At 56.4% G+C, this 23273-nt stretch overlaps 1 protein-coding gene across 8 annotated transcripts in view; it reads right to left on the bottom strand.

The window, feature by feature from the left end:
• Positions 1-1712: 1712 nt before the first annotated feature.
• Positions 1713-23273, bottom strand: part of COL26A1 (collagen type XXVI alpha 1 chain) — a 166831-nt gene continuing 145270 nt past the window's right edge. For 2 of the 8 annotated variants that reach the window (XM_047779753.1, XM_047779754.1), the window contains exons 6-13: positions 21700-21798; positions 20962-21114; positions 19047-19130; positions 17943-17995; positions 15233-15268; positions 14010-14060; positions 11998-12082; positions 8856-10496 (exon numbers count right to left, since the gene is read on the bottom strand). In XM_047779753.1, the coding sequence (XP_047635709.1) occupies positions 10336-10496; positions 11998-12082; positions 14010-14060; positions 15233-15268; positions 17943-17995; positions 19047-19130; positions 20962-21114; positions 21700-21798 (722 nt within the window). In that variant the 3' untranslated portion in view covers positions 8856-10335. Of the gene's footprint in view, positions 1907-8153; positions 8493-8855; positions 10497-11997; positions 12083-14009; positions 14061-15163; positions 15269-17942; positions 17996-19046; positions 19131-20961; positions 21115-21699; positions 21799-23273 lie in introns of those variants that run through there. The other 6 variants (XR_007134866.1, XR_007134868.1, XR_007134867.1 and 3 more) reach the window with 6 other exon arrangements.

Here is a 23273-nt window from a genome sequence, read left to right as displayed (position 1 = left end):
ACTGTCACCAGTAAAGTGCATTTAATTAAACACCCGCAACCGTTCTGGCGGGAATGTCAATGCTCACCTATATGCCTTCTGCTTCTCTACTTCCCAGCATCCTTTGTGATTAGCCAGGGCCACGTGACTGGTTCTGACCAATAGGAGGTGAGCGGCGATGACCCACCTCACTCCCCGGCTGAAGCGTTTATAAACCCGTGAACTCTCTCCATCTCTCGCTTCTCCTGCAGCAGCAATCTTGGAGGGCCACACGTTCCAGACAATGAAGCTAGGTGATGGAGGAAGGCCTCCACATCAGACTTGGTAGGGACAAACATCAAAACCTTTGTGCTGGGGTAAGAACTAAGTTTGGAGGCTCTCTCTAATGTTGATTACCTGAGTATTACTACCCTGAATACTATCCTGGGAATTAGGGACCATTGTCTCAGAGGCGCACACCAAGGCCCAGAAAAAGCACGTGGTTGAAATCTCTAGAACCATGTCAGCCCACGGTATCCAGCTCCAGACCCTGCAAGGCTTTCCCTGCCCCTTGCATTGTCAGCTTGTTGAAAATAACTCACAGAGGCACAAGCCTGGGAGAGAGGGGAAGCAGGGGAGAGCTGCAGCTGGCTTTTAAAAAATTGCCTGTTGTTAAAACCCCATCAGGTTTGTGTAAACCATGATGAGCAAGGTGGCTGCTGTTCAGAGAAACACAAAAGAGGCCTGAAACGGGCCAGACGCCTGGGTCCCGCGGGGACGCGGCAGGATGTGTGTGGGGCGTGAGGGGAGCGTGTGGGGCCGGCTGCCAGACATTCCACCTGCAGCGTAATCATGGCAGGTAGGGGCTGCCAGGATGGCAGAGAAGAAAGCAGTGATAGGGCCTGATTTACGGGCACCAGGGAAGAAAATGCAGCCAAGATTTATGGGGGCTCGTGTGACTCGTTGGAGCCGAGTTTATTATCCATCACATGCACCTGAATGTGTATTTATGGCTTTCCACATGATCCTGTGTCTCACTGAAAATTATGTGCAGAGCACATCAACAGCAGTTCATCTGCATTGAAAAGGGCTGATCCAGAGTGGAGTTCAAGGCCTCTTGGAGTCCGCCAGGGAGGCTGGGGGCTGGTCTCGTCTGTGTTTGCACAGGTTCGAGAAGCCAGCTCAGGCCAAGGGACACTCTGAGCCAGACCTTGCAGAGCTCACCGTTACACTAAGGAGCCAAGGGGGAGGTGAGAATACAAACTCTATTGCTTCCCTGCTGGGTGACCCTGGGCAAGCTACTTAACCTCTCTGAGCCTCAATCTCCTCACCAAGAAAATGGAAGGGATGGCCACCCCAGACAGGAAATTAGGAGGCACACAAGATTCTGCATGCAAAGTGCCCAGGTTCTCTGATCAGAGAGAAATGTTTTTCTCTCAGAGTTTTAGGTGCATGTTTGTCTGCTGCCACCCTAGAAACACAGATTGATAGCCTGGGCCTGTCTCAGGCCAGAGACAGTTAAAAGTGAAAGAAAAAAGTGAGGATTCCACCCCACCCCCCCACGCCACCACCACCACCACCCACCACGCCCTTGGTCCTGCAAGATGCCCCCTTTCTGGTTCTCCTGCCGGAAAGATCGGGTTTTTCTTAGCGCTTATTCTGTTTTCATTCGCTTCGCGACTCTAGGATTTGGGTTTTGCTCAAGTTTTACCCAGGAGATGCGGAGAAAAACAAATAAATAAACAAACAAACCAGAAAACTCACAGCTATTTCCGTCATTCTTTGTGTTGGGATTTCCCCACACCGTCCACTTCACATGATTTCCTTTCCAGGGTCCTCAGGTAGTTGCTTTACATATTCTGTCCAAACTTCTAAATTCCAATCAATGGGAGAAGCGGGGTGCGGTGTGCGTGCGTTGTCTCAGCTGGATCCAGAAGTCCCACCATGGCTTTTATAGAATACAGGCAATGACTAAGCTCACTTAGTTATCCTGACAAGTTGTTCGCAGGTTTAAAAAACAACTTTAATGCAAAAATCTCTTCATTTGTGAATAGGGGCCATTTCCTTCCTCCAATCTTTATATCATTTTCCTGCCTTACCGTAGGGGTTGGCAGACTTTTTCTGTAAGGGCCAGATAGTGCATATTTCAGCTGTCACTGGCCAGATGGTTTCTCTTGCAACTAACCATTCAGCTCTTCAATTGCCGAGTGAAAGAATAGACAACATGTAAATGAATGGGCATGGCTGTGCTCCAGCAAAATTTTCTGTACACAGACAGGTGAGGGGGAAGCACTTCCGGAACCACAGGGTAAGGACTTCCGAAAATATGCTTCTTCATAAAAACAATGAAAATGCTGGCAAAAATTGTAAAAAATCACCTTTTTCATGACTCTGGAAATTAGCCAAAGGCTTTAAACACTTGAGGAGTGTTTATTTGTAATATACGTATGTATTTATATACATGTAAAATATTTATTTGCAATATATCTGTGTGCACACACACACGGCTGAATCACAGCCAGAACAGCAAGCTTTGTGAAGTTTCAATTTGCCTTATTCCCATTTCCCTTTCCACAGCTCCACTGTAGGATTGAAAAGCAATAGCTTCACAACTATGGTGGTTGTGAAAACCAGTAGCCTGGCAGCCACCAGAGGGAAAAGAACAGGTTTGGAGCATCCCCAAAAGCTCCATTCACAGAGAATCGACCCTATTTGACCTGTCTGGAAGCTCCCCAGAAAGCTGCATCCTCAGGGGTTGTCTTTATTTGACCCCAGTCTTTGCTCTGTGTGCCCCAGCTCCAGGGCATTTGTCAAAAACAATCAGCTGCCATTGTTTAACTGGGTAGCTGCCTGAAGTCGTGATACCAGTTGGGGTTAAAGAGAGGCTAAATTAAAATCTTAAAAGGAAAAGCTGGGGAATGAGATGTCCATAGGAAGCTTTAAAAAGCTCCGAAATGTTCTTGGGATGCTAGAAAGCTATATGTCTGTGCATAGCTGTGCACATGGCCAGGAAGAGTCTGTGATCGACCTAATATGTCTCACATCTTGCTGACGTCGAGGCTCTGCACAAACAGGAAGTGATGGCTAAGGCTAGAGCATTCAAGATATGTCCCATCACATACACAGAGCCCCTCAGCAAAATCTTTTCATTTAAAAGATTTAAGGAAATCTCTATCCAAACCTTAGCTGACCATGAAGCTGAGTGAGCAGACGTTTCAGTGCCCACACAACACAGATCACAGATCATGCAGAATTAGCCCAGAAAAGTCATTAAAGAAAGGAACAGTATGAGCAACAAAAACATCAAAGAGCAGTAACAGCAAATCCTCAGGAAGTGGTGGCAGGGGTAGACCTGATTTTCAGATTTTCCACATTATCTTTTTTTTTTTTTTTTTTTTTTTTGCTATTTCTTTGGGCCACTCCCACGGCATATGGAGGTTCCCAGGCTAGGGGTCGAATCGGAGCTGTAGCCACTGGCCTACACCAGAGCCACAGCAACACGGGATCTGAGCCGCATCTGCAACCTACGCCACAGCTCATGGCAACGCCAGATCGTTAACCCACTGAGCAAGGGCAGGGACCGAACCCGCAACCTCATGGTTCCTAGTCAGATTCGTTAACCACTGCACCACTACGGGAACTCCTGCCACATTATCTTAAATGTCCAGTTTTCATGCCAAAAAAACCCCAAGAAAGTATGGCCCATTCACAGGAAACTGTCCCTGAGGAACCCTAAATACTGGACGTCCTAGACAAAGATTGTAAATACACTATTATAAAGATGCACAAAGAACTAAAGGAAAGCGGGTCTAAAGAATTAAAAGAACAGCACTAGTAAACAACTGAACCTATACGGACATTTAGAGAGCACTCCAACAAACATCAGAAACATATTCTTCTCACAATGTGTGTTCTCAATAAATTTAAAAGGATTGCAGTCATACAATGTGTGTTCTCTTATCCTTCAATAGCATAAGGATATTTGCAAATATGTGGAAATTAATGCAACCTAAATAACTGATGGGTCAAGGAAGAAATCACAGGGAAATTAGAAAATACTTTGAAATGAATAAAAATAAAAACACAATATACCCAAACTTATGAAATGCAGCTAAAGCAGTGCTGAGAGGGAGTTTTATAGCTCCAATAGCCGATAATTAAAAGAATATTTTAAACCAATCACCTAAATTTCTACCTCATACAAATATAATAGAGAAAAAACAAAACCCAAAATCTGATTGTTTGAAAAAAAAATCAGAATTTGACAAAACTTTAGGTAGACTCACCAAGAACAAACGAGAAGACTAAAATTACCAAAATCGGAAATGAAAGTGGGGACATTATTACTGACTTTATAGAAATAAAAAAGGCCTATAAGAGAATAGTAAGAACAACTATATGCCAAAAATTATATAACCTAAATAAAATGGACAAAGTCTAGTAATCACTAATGTGAGTGACTTTTTTTTTCTTTCCTAATTACTATGGTTGGAATCTCCAGCACAATGTTTAATAAGAGTGAGTGAGAGACGAAAATCTCATTGATGTTTTACTGGGTGTTTCTTTGATGACCAGTGAAGATGGGTATTTTAAAATATGTTTATTACCTATTTTTATTTCCTTTTTTGCACATTTCTTTTTGATCATTTTTCTATTGCAATGTTCATTTTATTGATTTGTAATTACTTTCTGTATATTAAAGGCATTAACTCTTTGTCATACTTGTTGCAACTATTTTATCCTTATTTGTAGTTCTCCAATAGATTTAACTACATAGCTCTTTAAAACATAAATAGATTTAAATTTTCATGTATTAAATTCTACCTATCTTATTCTTTGTTATTTTTTTCCACTGCTTTTATGTTTAGAAGCTTTTAGTCAACCCAGGATCAAATATTTTTCTAGAGTTTCCTCCAGTTTTTTTTTTTTTTTAATAATAATTTCCCCCTTTGCATCTAGTTCTTTAAATCCTCTGGAATTTATATTGAAGTATGGTGTGAAGGAAAGAGCTAATTTTATTTCTTTCCAAATAGCCAAGCAAATATCCCAGCATCATGTATTGAATAATCCCTTCTTTCCCCACAGATTTGCAATGCCACCTCAGTAAGCTGAGATGTGGTGATCACCATGGCAACAGGGCTGCGTTAAAAGCATTTGTTCTCACCAAGTGGAGGGCCGGTGCCCAGCAGGGCTTAGTATGACCTCACTGCACATCTCACCTAATTAAGATGCACCTTTTAGGTTTATCTTTTTTAAAAAATTCTCCTTTTATAGCCATGATGCGGAAGGAAAATTAAGGCCAAGGTCCTTTCATGCCTAATCTGTTACAAGCTGGGCCTGCCAGAGTGGCTGGAGCATGGGGTGGGGTGGGCAGTAGAGTGAGAAAGTGGACAGGGATTTCAGGGATTTGCTCCTGTTACATCTTGAGGACCTGGAGGGATGTCATCAAGGTCCTTGAATAGCTGGAGGGTGGGGGTGGGATGGTCATGTGTGAGGATGAAGCTTTGATATGCAACAAAGCAGAGCATGCTGTTGGCCCAGAGGAGCCCAGCTTGGGGCTCTAAGCATTCCTTCCCCTCCCGGATGCAGCTTCTGCCACCGACAGGCAGCAGAACCCACACTTCCCATTCTCTGGGGCTTCTCGGCTTCGGTCCCCAGAATCTGACTCCCTTATCAGATATCTGTGTCCAGCCTGGAGGCGACAAGACCTGGGCCTGAGCTTGTCTGCCCAGAGCAAAGAAGGGCTCCTCCTTTGGGGAGGTCCCCGGGAGCCCAAGCGCTGGTGGGGAGACAGGAAAGATGCTTGATTCAGATACTCTGGATGTTGGGTGACCGCAAGGCCACCTACTCTAAGAGGAGAAGGAGCACGAAGTCATGGCAAGCCATGGTGGGAAGATGCAGAAGCCAGGAACAGGCAGAAGCCACCAAGCAGATCATGAAGCGATGAGGGATGGACACACGAAAGAGCCGTGGGAATCAGCACCTCCCCCTCTGAGGTGCTGCTCCCTTGGAGCCTGCCCCTGCTCTGGCCCCTATCCTTGGGGCCCCTGAGATCCCCGGAGTCTTGCAATAAGCCCCTGTCACTCTTGGAGGCCCTGGGGATGGGTTCATCTTGCTTACAAAAAGCAGCCCCCACCACAGTCAGCATGAGAGGCCTGGGGGTGGTGCCCCTGGCCTTCCACTTGGCATGGCTGTAGGCAGTGCCGTTGGCCCTGGAGCTCCAGCCTTAACCACCCACCCCCTCCCTCTTCCCCCGAGGATCCGGGCACCAAGGCTGGGTCTTTCCTCTCCTGCCCTCCCTCTTCCTCCTCAACCGTTGACAGAGGACGGTCTGAAGGCCTGGCCACCTCTCCCTGCTTCTCATACCCAACAGGAGCATCCCTTGGGGGCCAGTCCTGACACCCGAGATCAGAGCTTCCCAGCCTTGCGCTACAGGTATGCTCCAGGTAGGCTCAGGTGTGGGCCCTTGGAGGGTCGCAGGGAGGTGCCGGGACAGCCAGAGACCCCAGGCTGGGCACGTTGCCAGGGGCAGCTCTGGTTGTTCACCCCGAGTGCTGTGGAAACAGTATCCTGTTCTCTGGGAGCTGTAGGGTTGAGAAAGATCAGGAAGCTCTGCCCCAGCGGAGGGCAGAACTGCTCCACTTTAAGAGTGACCGAGCCTGACGGCTGGCATGCTAGCTCGCCCACTGGTGCCTGGCATCGCCGGGTGACATTATTTGGAAAGAGGGTCTTTGCAGATATGATCAAGCTAAGGATCTCGAGATGAAGAGATCATCTTGGATTTACCCAAATGGGACTGACATGCAGTGACAAGTGTCCTTACGAGAGACACACCAGGACAAGACAGAGTTGGAGAGAAGGCAGTGTGAAGACGGAGGATGCCTGGGCCACGAGAAGCTGGAAGAGGCAAGGATTCTCTCCTGGAGCCTTGAGAAGGAGCACACCCCTGCCATCACACCTGAATTTCAGACTTCAGCCTCCAGCCTCCAGCACTATGGGAGGAGAAGTTTCTGGCAATTTGTCACTACAGCCTCAGGAAACTGGTCCAGTCACTCAGCCAGTGGCAGCAAAGAGTCAGTCTCTTAACTCCAATGATCACTTGAATCCCCTCAGGTTACATTTATGTGAATAAAAAACAGCCCCAAGCCCAGATACCACGAGGGCTCTGGAGGCAGGTTCTGTGATCCCCTTTTAAGATAAAGTCACTGAGGCCCTGCCGTCACTTGCCCATGATTATGTCACACACCCATCCGTATGGGGAGGGGGAACCCCCGCCACGCGAGCCCCGCCTTCTCCTTCGGGAGACCCTGGCACATTAGATTCACCAGCCCCCACCTGAGAAAGTATTTAATTTGCCTTTTACAATGCACCAATTGCCAGTTAATTAACTGGCAATTGAAAGTTATAGGTGGCATTAGAATTTATTAATAACATCGGAAATAAATCTCACTGGAGTTCAAGTAATTGAAAATCTCGTCAAATTCTCTTTTTTTCTAATCCATAAAACCGGTCCGGAAGAGAGGTGTTCCAGAAATCTCAGGGGTGGTTGGGATCGTAGTTGTGGGATGGCTGGAATGGGACGGGGCTTCTGATCTGACCCGGCCCGTCTCAGACGCCTGCCTGGCCCACCTGCCTCTAGGGTCTAGGGGGGGTCACTCTCCTTAGTGAATGTCCTGTGGCCTTCAGTTCCCCAGGCTCAGCTAGGTGGGGGGGCGGGGTCGGGGTTCCCATGGGCTAGAGCTGCTCAGGATCTGGGGGTGGGTGTCTGGAAGGGGAGGTGTGAGTGAAGAGATGCCAGCCCCTGTCCTGGTTTGTTCTGGACCCTGCTTAGGAGAGAGGTGTGCGCAGGATGTGTGGCAAGGAGGAGGGAGAGCAGAGCAGGCCTGCGGAGGGGCCCCGAGGGGTGGGGCCTGAGCTAATCTCCCTCCTTAACCCCCTGGGAGGCCCCTGCAGGTGGGGGCGGGGTGGGAGCTCAGGGAGGCCCTTGCCCTGCCCTGGGCTGCCCACCCCCCACCCCGCCACGCTGTGAGTCCCCTCTGCAGGGGCTGTAGGCAGAGGAGGGTGGCTGGCCCTGGAAGCCCAGGAGTGGATGCTAGGGGTGCTCTGGGGGAGGTGCCCCACCATCTAGGGACCTGCAGGCTGAGCAGGTTAGGGCTCCACAAAGATGCTCACGGTCGTGACAGAACCAAGGGCCAGAGAGGCCTAACCCAAGGGTCAGGCTGCAGAGCTCAGGGGCGGTGATGCGTCTGAGGCTTTTGCCCAAAGCCAAGCGCTGAGCTCCCGCCACTGGGGCGGTTGAGTGCCCGATGCCCCGGACCCCTTCTAACCTGCTCTCTCCTGCGTCCTGCAGGCCCCACACGGCAACCTCTGGAGGGCGCAGCACCCACAGGCTGGACAGAGACGAGGCCAGGTGTGTTCTGCCAGCAGCCGGGAAGACAGGGGCCTGATGATAGCGCGGGAAGCAGAGCACAGGCTGGGGGCCAGGAACAGGGGAGCCACTGCGGATTCATGAGGAAGGAGGGCTGCTGCCAGGCCTGCATTTCAGAAAGATGGGTCTACCATTCAGATGGAGGGAAGAAGGGCCAGCCTGAGGGTGAAAACCAGCCACAGCCACCCAGCTCCCCACTTCACTGTCCTTGCAGAGCTGAACCCAGGCCCAGCCTAGGAGCGCGGAGCGGTGGAGGGCAGAGTGGGGGGCGGGCAGCTCTGAGGGGCTTCCCCCGCTCTCCCAGCCCCCACCCCCATGGGTCTCCCCGCCTCAGGGCCTCGTGGTCCCCTGGGCTCCCAGAGGTCCCCGTCAGACCCCTCCTGGAGCTGGGCCTGGCTGAAGCTGACCTGGCCTGCAGCCAGCCGGGCACAGCCAGCCTCCCCCATGACTGCCACCACGTGACACCACACACAGTGGGGAGAGCACCTTTATTGTCGGAGGGTTACAGACTTCCCGCCAGCCCTGGCCACCCCCTCCGTGAAGACAGGCCTGCAGGAAGTCACATCTCGGCTCCCCACACGGCCAGCCCTGCCTTACCAGGGACAGTCTAGGCCTTGAGGGCAGGGAGAGGTTACCAGGGCCCGGAGGGACCAGGCCATGCCCTCCCAGGAGCACCAAGGGCAGTGGGGACAAGTGGCTCCAGCCTCGAGGGCAGACACAGACGCGGGGTGGGGCGCCAGCACCTGGGAGTGTCTGAGTTGGCTGTCGCTGACCCAGTGAGAGAGGAGCACCAGGGTCAGTCTAGGGCACAGGGGACGAGGCCTGAGAGGCCCTGAGGGCTGTGGTCTGAGCTGCTCTGGGGACCTGGGGCTCTGGGTGTCTAGTGGGGAGCGTGGCTGGACCCCAGCACCAGGGTGGGAGCATCACCCCCCAGCAGGGCCTGGGACTCAAGCTGGGGACAGAGGGACAGAGGACTTGCTGTGTCACATGGACATGGCTGACCCTGCAGATTCCTAGAGAGCCTGGGAGAGGGCAGGGCTGCCGGGGCGGCCCCTGGAGGGAGCACGTTCCCCTTAAATCCCCCTTCCCTGCTCAGGGCTGGGAGGCCCTGGGGGTGGGGTGGGGTCAGAGAGCCTGGGATGCAGCGGAGGGCCATGTCAGTTGAGTTTGAGGGTCCTCGCACCCCAGTGCTCCTGACTTACAGTCTGCAAAATCACATGACTATCATGGGTTGATTCAGGGCCTCCTGGCCACACCACCCCCAGGCCGCAAAGCAGACCACGAACCGAGGGAGGGGAGGGGAGGAAGGAGGCCCAGGGCCTCTGCAGACTCGTGCTGGGCAGGGTCCTGCCCTCCTTCCCGGTTGGAGCCTCAGGAGCCGCCCAGCCTGATGCCCACCCAGCCTGAGAGTCCCTGTGAAGAGGGGAAGCTGGCAGAGTAGATAGATCATGGGTTCGGGAACTGAGAGGCATGGATTCAAATCCTGCCCCGGCCTTCGAGGGCCATCTAGTGGCCTTGGGAAGGTTCTTGACCCTCTCCAAGCCTCTGCCCCCAGGAAAGTGGGGGTACCAAGCCTACCTCCTAAGGGTTAAATGAGACAACGTGGGGAAGCTCCTCGGATAGGCCCAGACGACGCAGGCACTTGGCAATGATGGGTATTAGAGCTGTTCTCAGCCGATGCCAAGCCCACCAGACCCCGTCTCCAGCAGGGAGTGGGGGTAGGGAGGGCAGGGAGGGCAGGGCTCTGCCAAAGGTGCTGGGCCCCTCTGGACCCTGCCCTTGGAGTTGCCATCTGTCCCCAAGGCCCCCAGGCCCCAGGAGCCAGTGTCCCTAATCATCACCCGGGCCTTGAGACCAGTCCCACTTGGGGTGTCTTCAGGTGGGGGCGGCAGCCCAGCCTCGGGGCCCGAGCCTTGCGGAGTCAGGGCTTGTCCTGGAGGGCTGGCCTCTTACTTCCCGTCGCTGGCCCGGCCAGCACTCCTCTTCCCGGGATCAGGGCCAAGCAGGGCAGCCAGGGAGCCATCAGGCGGGGGGCCACCACGCTTCATCTTGAGGTTGGCTCTCAGGGCGGCGTCCTGGCCGGAGCCCCCCTCGGGGGAGGCCAGGGGATCTGTAAGGAGATCAGGGGGTGGGGCTCACGCAGGGCCTTTCGACCAGGCAAAGCACCTTCACTTCCGAACCTGCCAGCAAAGGAAGCTCTGTGCTCAGTGAGGATGGACAAAGCAGTAGCCAGCTTCGGCTCCAGCATGCACGCACTCCCTCCCCACACCCTCATTCATTCACCCATTCACTCCTCCATCCATTCACTCGTCCATCCACTTACTCATCCACCCACTCACTCATCCATCCATCCATTCACTCATCCATCCATCCGTTCACTCATCCATCCATCCATCCATTCATTCATTCACTTGTCCATCCCTCCATTCACTTGTCCATCTATCCACTCACTCATCCATCCATTCACTGTCCATCCATTCATTCATTCACTCATCCATCCATTCATTCATTCATTCATTCACTTGTCCATCCCTCCATTCACTCGTCCATCCATCCACTCACAAGTCCATCCATTCACCGTCCATCCATTCATTCATTCACTCATCCATCCATTCATTCACTCGTCCATCCCTCCATTCACTCGTCCATCCATCCACTCACAAGTCCATCCATTCACCGTCCATCCATTCATTCATTCACTCATCCATCCATTCATTCACTTGTCCATCCCTCCATTCACTCGTCCATCCATCCACTCACAAGTCCATCCATTCACCGTCCATCCATTCATTCATTCACTCATTCATCCATTCATTCACTCGTCCATCCCTCCATTCACTCGTCCATCCATCCACTCACTCGTCCATCTATCCACTCACTCATCCATTCATTCACTCATTCACTCGTCCATCCACTCACTCATCCACTCGTCCATCCACTCACTCATCCATCCATTCACCGTCCATCCATTCATTCATTCACTCATCCATCCATTCATTCATTCCCTCATCCATCCACTTACTCATCTCTCCACTCACTCATCCATTCAATCATTCTTCAACAAATGCCGACAGGGCCAGGCTCCAGGCCCTGCAGAGGCACCAGTCACTTGGGCAGCCGGGGAGCCAAGGAGAGACATGAACCCCACTCTATAAGGTAATGGAAGGTTCAGCAGAGCACGTGGGGAGAGAGGAGGGCGGCTTCACAGACAAAGAGACTCTTAAGCAGGTCCTGAGGTGGGAGCTGATGTGTCAGGAGGTGGAGGGAGCAGCCTGAGCAAAGGTGTGGAGGTGGGAGGGGCCTGGGGTGACTGGGTGGTGGCTCAGTGTCACTGGACCCCAGGCTATGCTGGGGAGGGCCTTGGGACCTGGATGTGGGTCATGGGCGGCAGGCAGCCATCGAGGGTCCTTGAGCAGGGGAGGGTCAGGGTCAGACTGGGCTTTGGGGAAGACCATCCGGCAGCCAAGTGCAAGGGCCATCAGGGCGGGGAGAAAGGGGACCGGGGGCAGCACCACGAGGGCAGCAGGGTGTGGGGAGCGGGGGCAGAGGGAGATTCCGGACTCAGTGGCCAGCTGTGGGCCCTGTGTCCCCAGGCCCCGGCCACTGCTCACCATGAATGCCAATCATGTGCTCCAGGATGAGGACTCTCTCTGCCAGGATCTTCAGGGCCTCCCGCAGCTGTTGCACCCCCTCACCCTGGGGGAAGAAGCCGCCAGGGTCAGGGCCGGGGTCATCCTCCCACTGCCCTCCTGTCACCATCACCAATACAACAGCCATCACAAGTTGGACAGCCCAGTGCCAGGGCTTGGGTTCGAATCCTGTTTGCAGACAAGGACCTTGAAGCACAGAGAGAATAACCAGTGTCCTGTGGCCACACAGCCTGGAAATGTCCGAGTGGGGCTTCACACCCAGATCTGTCTGCCTCTGGCTGGGCTCCTCGTGCTCCCGTGGCTGCCCTGGCACCTCCCCTGTGTGCCCTTCTTTCCAGAAAACACCCTGCTGTGGGCAGACCACCTAGTTCAGGCCCATAGGTGGGGGATGACATGCTTGTTTCCTTCCTGGCACTGCCCACCCAACAGTCTCCTGTGCGGCCACCCCTGCAAGCACGAGAGTAGATGGAGCGGAGGCATCCGGAATGCTGGCAGGAGCGGACGACGACAGGCTGTCTGCATTCCTGGGACCTGGCCTACACTGGGGCAAAGGACCTCGTGTGTGCAGACACCTGAATGAGCTGATTAATTGAGAAGACAGGTGACACGGACACTTTGAAAAAAAGGTGATGGCGGAGAGACAAGGCCCCGCCCTGGAGTCAGCAGCCGACAGGCACCTTTTGCTGGTAGAACATGACAGCTCTGTTGCGACATTTAGGTTAACTGAACTTAAAAGAAAACCAAAGTGGAGCTCCCATTGTGGCCCAGCAGTAACAAATCTGACTGGTATCCATGAGGACACTGGTTCAATCCCTGGCCTCCCTCAGTGGGTTAAGGATCCGGCGTTTGCCGTGAGCTGTGGTGCAGGTTGCAGACATGGCTTGGATCCCGAGTTGCTGTAGCTGTGGCTGCCAGCTGCAACTCCCATTCGACCCCTAGCCTGGGCCCTTCCATATGCTGCAGGTGTGGGCCTAAAAAGACAAAAATAAAAAAAAAAAGAAAGAAGGAAAACCCAAGAACATGCTACTGAGTTATAAGAGAGAGGTCTTCCCATCAAAGGCCAGGAGATGTCTGGCTGTGAGTAGCAACTGGGATGGGGGTGTCCCCAGTCCTAGGATGCATTCTTCTGAAATGGGCTGGGGACGTCGTGGGTGCCTCTCGGTCTTCCACAGCAAATGACCCCAGCCACCACATCTTCCTCCCACTGCCGCCTGTGCTCACCACGGCTGCCCTGGTTCCAGCCTCTTCCCCCTGCTCCAGTCCTGGAAGATCCCTGGGCCCCAGCTTCACCCCCCCCCAGCCTCCCCTAGTGGCCCACCTCCCACCTCCCCGGCTTAGAGCCTCCCCCAGCTCACTCACTTAAGGGGCTGGCCGGCCCGCTGAGCTCTGACACACCCAGGGGGCTCCTTCTCAGCTTGCATGGCCTCCCCTGCTGGCCCCACGGCCTTTGCCCGCTTTATCCATCACCCTGGTCCCAGGCTCCGCCCCTCCTCCCAGAAGGCGTGGGTCCCCACGGCCTAGCTTGTGCTCCAGAGGTGCCCCTGCCCTGCCCCCTCTTATCCTGGCTCCCGTGTGTGCCCAGCCTCTCCCACATCCGCCAGCCAGCTTGCCACCTGCCCACGTATCCCTCACAGCACCGTGGCCTTGGGCACGACTGTAAGCCACGCACTGTCAAGGGAGAGTCTTGTCCCTGGAAAAGAACCCCACAGCCTGAAGCCTCCTTTAAACGGTTCTGCAGGTCTGTGTTCCTCGCGCCCTCTCAGGCCCCGGCCAGTCACCGTCTGTGCTACCCCCTTGCAGCCAACTTCACACTGAGATGCAGTCACGACTGACTCATCTGTCCCCGCCCCTCCGGGGTTGGGACCCCCCCTTCATCCCATAGGCTCGGACCAATGGTGTCAGTACAGCTCTCCTGCTAAGACTCAGCCCAGGGGCAGGAGGGAAGCACAGGGAAGGGCCTCGAGTGCAGTTACCTCCGCAGCGGTGGCTTTGTCCTCCTCTTCCGCCTTCCCGCCAGGCTCCCCCTGGGAAGAAAGTCACGCAGTCACAATGGGTGCGGGGCAGGACACCCCTCCACCCTCCCCAGCTTCTCCCGCAGACCTGGGGGTGAGCAGAGCAGGGGACGGCCAAGGCTGCAGGGACCCCTGCACAGCCCAGCATAGGGTTGATTTTAGGGGCTTAATTCTGTTTCTAGGGAGGAAGGAGTGAGGCTTGGAACCCCATGAGCTCATGTCTCGGCCCTTCCTCTGCGTCTCGGGACTCTGAGTCCCTGACTCTGGAGGGGCCAGTAATATTGGTCTCAAAATAAAAAGCCAGGTGGCCACTTATTCCTGTGTGACCTTGAGCAAGTTACTTTACCTCTCTGTGCCTCAGTTTTCTCATCTCAAAAATGGAAGTAATAACAGAGGTGCTTTGTAGAGCTATTAGGAGGATCTAAAAAGTCCATATGGCTAAGAAGCTTGGGAAAAGTACGGCTTCGGAGGCTAACACTCCTGGGTTTAAATCTTGGCTCTACTGTTGTCTAGCTGTGTGACCCTGGGCGAATTGCTTAACCTCTCTGAGCCTTCGCCGCCTGTTCTGGCAAATAGGAGGACTAAAGCGCCATCTCCCAGGGTCACTGTGAAGCTTAAACACACTGTGGATGAAGAGGACCTCCACGCAGAAGGCGCTCCGCAAAGATCCGCCCCTTTGCCCCAGCCCCACGCCCCTGACATGAGACTCGCCCACCTCCTTGGCCCTGGGGACCAGGGCTGACACTCAGCAATTCTTATTTCCAAGAAGGGACATTAGAGGTCGCTGTCTATGTCTGTAGACAGACATGTTCAGAGAAGGCGAGGATCTGCAGGTCACACAGCACGTGGGCCCAGGGGCCTGGCTCTGCAGAAGCGACCTCAGGACTCTGACCCAAGCCCCCCAACAGAAGGCCACTTCAGGCCTGACTTCTTACACCCAGTGAGGGGGCTCCCGCCTCTCAAGGTCACCCCTTCTCAACTTGGGCGGCTGGGACAGCACTCAGACTGCCTGTTTCTGTCCCTCTGCCCGGTCCAGGCTGGGCTGGGTGAGGCCGCGCCTGTGGGGGCTGTGGGGCTGGGCTCAGCAAGGCTGCCCGGGGCGGAGGCCCACCCACCTGGTGCCCTGGGCCTGCCCCAGAGCCCATCGCCCTGGGGGTGGCCCCTCCACAGCGCCCCGCACTTACAGACGGCCCCATCACGCTGTGCTCTGCAGCCAGGCCCTGCCAAAAAGCAAACAGAGCCATTAGGCCTCGCCTGCCCTGGCCAAGCCCTCAGCCCTCCCCTGGCACTGGGATCTGGAAATATGAAAACTAGGGTGGGAGGAGGATGGCACAGAGGAAATGGAAGGGCCATGGCTGGGGGCCTGCCTGTCCTGGAGCCCCCTCCACTGGCCAGTGTGTGACCCTGGGCCTCGGCTGAGCTTCCATCTTCTTTTCTCTGAAATGGGGCAATGCCAAGCCTGGTTACCACTCAGAGAAGGGACCAGAGGGCAAAGCACCCAACCCCCAGCTCGTGGAGAGAACGAGTGACAACAACAGGGATCAGAGGGTTCCATGCATAGACCCCCCCGTCAGTGCTGGGGCCCAGCCGTAAGGCTTCTGGGATCCCTAGACCCGTGGGTCCAGCCATCCTCCAGCACCCCCACCTGACTGCTCCAGCACCCCTACCTGGCCAGCCCTGAGGTGCCCTCATTCAACCTCTCCAAAGCAGAACTCCCCCCACCACCCCAGACCCGCCCCCCCACCCGGAAGTCTCTCTTCTCAGAAATGGCTCCGTGACTCTGCAGCTGCTCCCGCACACCTCGGAGTAACCTTCGCTTTCCGTCCCCCACCCCCAGACCTAGCCCATTAGCCAGACCTGTCAGGTCCACTTTCTAAAGGTGTCCGTCCCCTCTGTCATTTCCTCCGCACTGCTGGTCTCCTTGCTCCACTCCCCCCTCTTCTGCCCTCCCTGCCTCCTGCAGCAGCGGGGCCTCCGCAAGCTGTAAATCAGGTCATGGACTCTCCCGCCCTGAAACGTGCCTGGCCCCCTCTCCACTGTGACTCCAACCCACACATCAGCCCGCTTCCCCACCTCACCTCACCCCACGCTCTCTGCTCCGTGTGTGCTGGGCATTTCCCTGCCTCACGGCCTTTGCACTTGCTCGACCCTCTACCTGGCATGGCTCCTCGCATCTTCGCATGGCTGCTCCTTCTGGTTCCCTGGGTCTCAGCTGAAGTCTCACCTCCGCCTGTCAGTCACCCCCCTCCTGTCACCTTAGATGCCTTCCCAGCTACTCTATCACCTGTGCCTCCCCCATTAGACCAGGGGGCAGGGATCCTGACTTTGTTCTCGTGCCCAGTACAGTGTCTGACGCCAAGTGAGACCCCGGGACATAGTTGGTTAGTGAAGGGCATTTATTAAGGGTCTCCTCGGGACCTGGCATTTTCCATCTACTTTCCCCATTATTTCTCACAACAAACCTGCCCGGATGGGACTTTTATTCTAATTTCATAGATGGGGAAATGGAGGCCCAGGGGATCAGTGACTTGCTCAGAGTCACCCGGCTGGAAACTGGCAGACCGGGGGAGCCAGGAGAGGTCGCGTTGCTGGCACAGAGCTCCGGGCGTGTGGAGCTCGGCCAGTCTCCTCCTGCCAACCTCCCCCAGTTCCCGGGGCCTCTGCGGCCCTCACCCCACGGAGCAGGGAGACCAGCAGTGCACCACAGACAGGGTCTCTGTCACTGTCATTCTCTCTCGCCTGCCCCCACCCTCTCTCTCCAGGCCCAGTGGCCAGGGGTCCAAGGAGCCAGAGGGTGCTCTTGGGGAACTCAGGCTCCCGCTTACCTGCCCGCCCCACCGGACTCAGGAGCAGATCAGGCCCGAAGGCCTTTTGCACCCTCTGTGGCCTCTGCCCAGCCCGGGCCCTGCCCACCAGCCTGGTCTGTGCCACGTCCACCCTCCCTCTGCCCTAAGCTGCGTGGGGCCTGGCCCGGTTGTGCCCAGGGCACCCCCCCCCCCAGCCCTTCTCCTCCATGCCGCACCCTCCTGGGGGGAAAATAGCAGAGAGCAGATCCGGAGCCGTAGGACATGGGTTCTCTGACGCCTAGAACATCGTCTCTAGTGAGCTGGCCCGCGGCGTGGCTGGCGCCCTCCTTGTGCTTGGGAATGTGTGTTAAATGACTAAGGGGACTCACAGGGCCACCAGATCCACCTCCCTGGCAGGGTGAGGGGGAACTTCTCAGCCACCCCACTTCACCCGAGCTCTAGGGACTGCGGAGCCCTCGGAGCAGGGGCCGCAGGAAGCTCCATGTGGTAGGACAGCCCCAAACGCCACCCTTTCTGCCTCTGCATTCAGGCCCCACTCCCCCTCCTCTGCACGACTCTTCCCCTCAGGCCCCCGGGCTCCTGCAGCACGAGGCACTTCCACCTGCATCTTATTCCCTTTCGCTCCCTGTAACAATCCACGAGGGAAAAGCTGTACTCCCTGTCTCAGCAACCAAGGGAGCTGGAGCCCAGAGAGGCTCTTTCTGCCCGAGGTCACACAGCTGGGGGGCAGAGCAAGCTGGGGTTCAGGGCCATGTGTCAGGCTTCAGAGTGACCCCTCACAGGTGATTCTCACTGGAGAGGGGCGAGGGGCCAGGATGGACATTCTGTGATCCTCTGGTGGCGGCATCTGGGTCTCAGTTGGCTGCTCTATGAAATGGGAGCGACGTTAACACCTCCCAGCACAGGCAGAGTGGGCAGCAAAGGGCCGCTGCTGCTAACAAGGCCAGATCCCGCGCTTGCTGGGCCCATGTGGGGACCGGCCAGGCGAGCTGGGTCCTCCTGAGCAGCTGTGCTGGTTAGAAGCCCAGCTCCTCCCTCCCTGGGGAGAAAAGGCCCCCTCTCCCGCCAGAAATGGGAAAGCCCTTACCTGAGATCCAGGTGTGCCTGGGGGTCCAGGGGGACCATGTGGTCCAGGGGGACCTGCAAGCAGAGTCACAGATGGTCACCTGGGGCCAGAGAAGCCCGCTGTCCACCATCAGCTCTCGAGAAAGACCTTCTGACCCCACTCCCCCAGCCCTTCCCCGGGGTCTGTCCGCATGGCAGCAAACTGAGGTCTGGTGAATGAATGGTGGGGAGGGGGGCACGTGCTTCCTCCCCCGATGCTGCCCCTGCACACTGCCAGGGCCTCGTTCATGGGCAGCCCCACACCCCTGCCCCAGCTGGCCAGTCCCCTCTCGAGCCCGCTTCTCCTGGGGACCTTAGACCTGACTCCTCTGAGGCTATTCCTCACCTGCTGCCTGACCATCCACCCCTCCACGCAGCCACCCAGAGTGACCTTGCGGTTAGATCCCTCTCAGCTCAGCCCACTCCTCCTTCATCCCCCAGATACTCTCCCAGAAAGTTCTCCCGCATCTGTCTTTGCTGCTGCAGTTCTTTCCTCCTGGAGTGTCTCCATCTTCTTTGCATCCTAGCAAACTGTTTCCTATTGCTCTCTCCTACTAGTTTCAGGCTGAGCATCACCTCCTCCAGGAAGCCTTCCAGGCACCTACCCCCAAATCTTCTCTAGGCAAATTCCTGACCTGGAGCAGCCACTGCCCATGGCCCCTGTCAGCTTACTATGGACCATGTTTCTCCCATGGACCAGGGAGTGTCCGGAGGACCAGGCCTGATGCGTGCAGCGAAGGGGGTGGTGTCCAGGACCTAACCTCCCAAATGCCTGGAAGACTGAGGCCTCTGTCCCCTGTGCCTCCCTGGGCCCCCTGAGCTGATCCCCCTCCCAGGCCCGCGCCTCCCCTGCTCTGGCTCACCCGAGGGCAGCCTGGGGCCACACAGAAACACTGCATCACCCCAAGGGAGCTGTCACCCAGGAGTGGGGGGCCTCACCTCAAGCCACTGGGGGCTGAGGCAGACCCAGTGCCCTGCCAAGGCCACAAGCTCCCACCTGGCCTCTGCAAGGCCCATTGGCTCAGGCCAAGCCCAAGGTGGGGGCAGCCAGTCGAGGCCAGCCTGTGCTGCTGCCCTCTGCACCTACCTGGAGGGCCGGGGGGGCCCCGGGGCCCCGGAACGCCCGCCAGCACCGTGTCCACGGCGGCGGAGGCCAGCTGCATGTCTCCATCTGCGGGAAGAGCAGAGCAGCCTGTGGCCTGGGAGGCAGGGCCAGTACGGGGGGAGGGGGGGCTGGGGCTGAGGTTCCCCGGGACTGGAGGACACCCCCAACCCCGCTGTGCCTCAATGCAACCCTAGCGAGCAGATGCTGCTGCTCCCACAGCTCAGAGAAACACAAGGAGGCCAAGCCAAAGGGCAGGGGAAGCCCTGTGGGCTCCATTTACAGTGCAAACTAACTTGGGAGTTCCTGTCATGGCTCAGTGGTAACGAACCTGACTAGTATCCGTGAGGACGCAGGTTTGATCCCTGGCCTCACTCAGGGGGCTAAGGATCTGGTGTTGATGTGAGCTGTGGTGTAGGTCACAGATGTGGCTCTGATTTGACTCCTAGCCTGGGATCTTCCATATGCGACAGGTGGAGACCTAAAAAGACAAAAAAAAAAAAAAAAAAAAAAGCCAACTCCTTCCTGAACATTCCAGGCCCTTAGACTCTTAGTGCCCAGCTCACTTCCCCCACCATCCAGGCCGGACACTCTTCTGGGCTCCATCCCTCATGCCCATTCCGATGCACCCAACTGCCTCACTCCCATGGGGCCTCCTCCAGGAAGCCCTCCCTGCTCACTCCTCTGAGCCAGGGCCCTGGGCTGCCTCCCTCAGGGCCAGGGGCGGGGAGGGGTCTGTCTCACGGCCTGGGTCCCTCCAGGGTGAGCCCCACGTGACCTCACCCTGCTCCATCCTCAGAGCCAGAACCAGACTGGGCTCAGAAAATGTCTGGAATGGGGGTGGCTGCCTCTTCCTCTCCTTCCACTTAGGGAGCCTGCACCTCATGCCTCTTCTTCCCTGGGCCTCATGGGTGCTCAGCCTCTTGCCAGGTGCTCAGTCCTGGCCAGTCCTGGCACCCCCACTCTTCCCCAATATTCACACCTGGGCCGTCCAGGAAGCCACCCTCCTTCAGGGACCCCGGGGCTGGGAAAGGAGAGTCCTGTCACTAAGGAGGGCTCCCAGCACTAGAGGTGGCAGTGCCAGAGGCAGAGCACCATGCCCAGGCCACGGCTCACAGGGCCCAAGGTGCTGGCTGCTGGGCCCTTGGACCCCAGGGCACTGCCCAAGCATCATCTGTTCTCCCCCACCAGGGGGCACCACTGAGCCCACCATCAGCATGAGGTGGTTGACTGTGGGTTACCACTATCTCTTGCCCCTGCCTGAGCCCCGCACCCACTGAGGGCAGCCCAGAACCCCCGATCCCCTTCGGAATGAGTCCCTCCCTTGTGGTGCGGGCGCTGGTGGCTGGACGGTGCATTCAACTCCAGAACAACTCCATCAGTGAGTATCACCGTTTCCCTCTGCGGATGGGAAACGGGCTCCAAGACAGACAACAGGATTCAGACCCAGGTCTTAATGCTCAAGCGAGGGCTGTACTGCCTTTGGGGGAGCGGGGTTTCCCTGTCCCTCATGGTGCCCGGGTGGCACCCACCCAGCCTCTCTGGTCAGAATTTCAAGTTGATCCCATCCCTGCTTCTTTAAAGCCTTCCTTATACCTTTCCCAGGGCCCCCAACCCTCGTCCTCCAGATGACCTCGGTGGGGCTGCTGTCACCAGGCAGGACCTGGAGGCCAGGCCAGATTGCGGAGTGACCTGTGGGGGGTCAGACCTCAGGGGAAGGAGCTGAACACAGAGGCAAGGACAGACCCAATGGGGCCAAGAGTGGGGCTAAGGGGCCCGCCTCTGCACCCCCCACCCGTCGGCAAAGCCCCACTCACTGTCGGCTTCCCGGGTCCTATGGCGAGGGCTGACCCTCCAGGCTCGGGCCCGCCCCGCCCAACCCCTCAGCTGCGACACTCACTGTCCGGGCCTGTGGGAGGCTGCAAGGAGTAGAGGACGCCTTGGGGGCCGTTTGGAGGGAGGCCCGGGCTGCCTGCTGGGCCGGGGGGGCCGGGGGGGCCAGGCCGCCCCATCTCTCCAGGAAGCCCGCGGGGCCCTGGCGGCCCCAGGAGGCCTGCAATGGGGAGACAAGGAGTCACAAGAGGGCTGGCCTGATGGCCCAGGTGACAGAGACAGGAAACCAGGACGGGAAACAGATTCTGAAGGGGCTGGGCTGCTGGTAGGATCTGCAGTGGCCTCTAGATGCAGAGGCTCCCCCAGGGCTGACCTGGGATGTAAGTGAAATGACTCCCCTGGCCCCCGGCAGCGGGAGGCGGGGATGAGGGAGGCGGGGAGCACAGGATCAGCAGCGGCTCTGGCCACATGCCCTGCCCCCTCCAGGGACCTCAGCTCTGGGGTAGGGGCACCAAAGGTGGCAGCCAGCCTGGGCCAGCGCTGTACCTGCCCTGACAGGACCCAGGAGGAACAGAGTGATGCTGGAGGCATCATTTAAATGGATGAGAACCCCTCCTCTGCACCCACTGCTCTGGAGCCTTCCCTTCCACTTAGGGTGGCAGGAGGAGGCCATGGGCCTGGGCCCTGGTCACTGGCCCCAGTAAGACCAAGGGGTGTCTGGGACGCCTTGTTGCTCAGACAGGGGAGAAACCCGACCCCTCCCCCTGGAGGACAAAGACAGGTTGGGGTGCAGGGATGTCCTTACCAGGGGGTCCTGCTGGGCCCTTCTCCCCTGCCTGGCCCCGGTCACCTTTGGAGCCTGGGGGGCCTGCAGGCCCGGGTGGTCCCGTCTGTCCAGGGGGCCCTGGGGATGGAATGAAATGAGGCCTAAGAACACTGCGGGCCGAGCTGCACCCCCCCCACCCCCGCCCCATGGCTGTGGGACCTGCCTCCAGGAGCCCCGCCCACCTGGGCCCCCCCAGCGGGCAAAGGGACCGTCATCAGCTCACATCGTTGTTACAGTTCACAAACCATCTGTGTTCCTATTAATGTCTATGATCTTAAGAGCTACATTTGGGGGGAGAAGGGCAGACTGGGGGTTTGGGATGGAAATGTTCTAAAATTAGGTCGTGATGATGGTTATACACCTACAAACATAATAAAATTCACTGAAAAAAAGAGAGCTACATTTGTTCCCATTTGACAGGTGGGGAAACGGAGGCTCAAAGAGGCGTGGCCCCTTGCTTTAGGTAGCAAAGCCAGGCTGTAAATGCATCAGAATCCTCTCACTATTCTGTGCTGTCTCCCAGCTCAAGGTCAGGAATTGGGCTTCTGGCAAAGAGCTTCCCAATAAGACCTTCTTACTGTCCTCCAGGAAGCCCTGGAGGACGCACCTGCCCGGCTCCAGAGTCTCCAAGACCCAAGGGTGGGCAAGAGTAGATGGAGAGGCAAGAGGCCAGCTGTGCGTCCTGGGGACAGCCCCTTTTTCTTCTGGAAGGCCCCAGCCTGGGAAGGATGCTCTGAAACACTTGCTGACCTGATAGAGGGCTCTTTGGGCCCCAAGGCTGCCAGTTTCCAGAGATTCCCACCTGCTCGCGAAGGTGTCGCAATTTATAGGGTTTGTACGCCACCTGGTGGCCATTCCTTGGAACTGCACTTCTCCATAAGAAGAAAGATGCTCCAGGGCCCCGCAGCCCCTCTCAGCTTCCTCCCTCCCCTCCAGGGGTAGTCGAGGCCTGGGTCCTCCAGAGGATGAGAAGCTGCCTTCCCCATCCCACTCCCGCCCCTTCCTCAGTCTCAGAAGAAGGATTCGAAGGAGCTGGGTTTGGGGCAGCCCTCTGGAAATAAGACTTCCAGGAGAGCAGCTAGAGATGCGGGCTAGGGGCCAGAAGTGAGATGCCCCCTCCTCCTGCAGGGCAGGCAGGTGATGCCCTCCACCTCCTCAGCTCATCACCCCCACCCTCCACATCCTCCAGGCCCTTCAGAAACTGCAGGATGCCTGCTGCTTCCCTGGCTCCAGGACTGGCCGTGGGAGATCAAGACTCCCACCACTGGAGGTTTGCAGGCATATGCCCGGGGAAGGAGCGTGTGCCCAGAGCTGAGTCTGGGCAGGGGTGCCAAGAAGCAGAGGGGTCAACTGGGAGACAGAGGAGGGAGCGATCACCTGCCAAGGGCTCCAGTGGGGGCCGAGGGTCACTGAGTCAAAATGTCTCTGGGGTCACTTCTCCGAGCCTGTTTTCTCTTCTGTAACCTGAGCTTTACGAGCTTGCAGGAATGATCACACATCATTCTGTATGGTCTCGGGTGATATAAAAAATATTTAATAACTGGCGCATTGCA

This window comes from Phacochoerus africanus, chromosome 5 (genome assembly GCF_016906955.1).
Source record: "Phacochoerus africanus isolate WHEZ1 chromosome 5, ROS_Pafr_v1, whole genome shotgun sequence".
NCBI lineage: Eukaryota > Metazoa > Chordata > Mammalia > Artiodactyla > Suidae > Phacochoerus > Phacochoerus africanus.
Note: the sequence above shows the minus strand (reverse complement) of the source record. Positions and strands in the feature narration are given on the sequence as shown.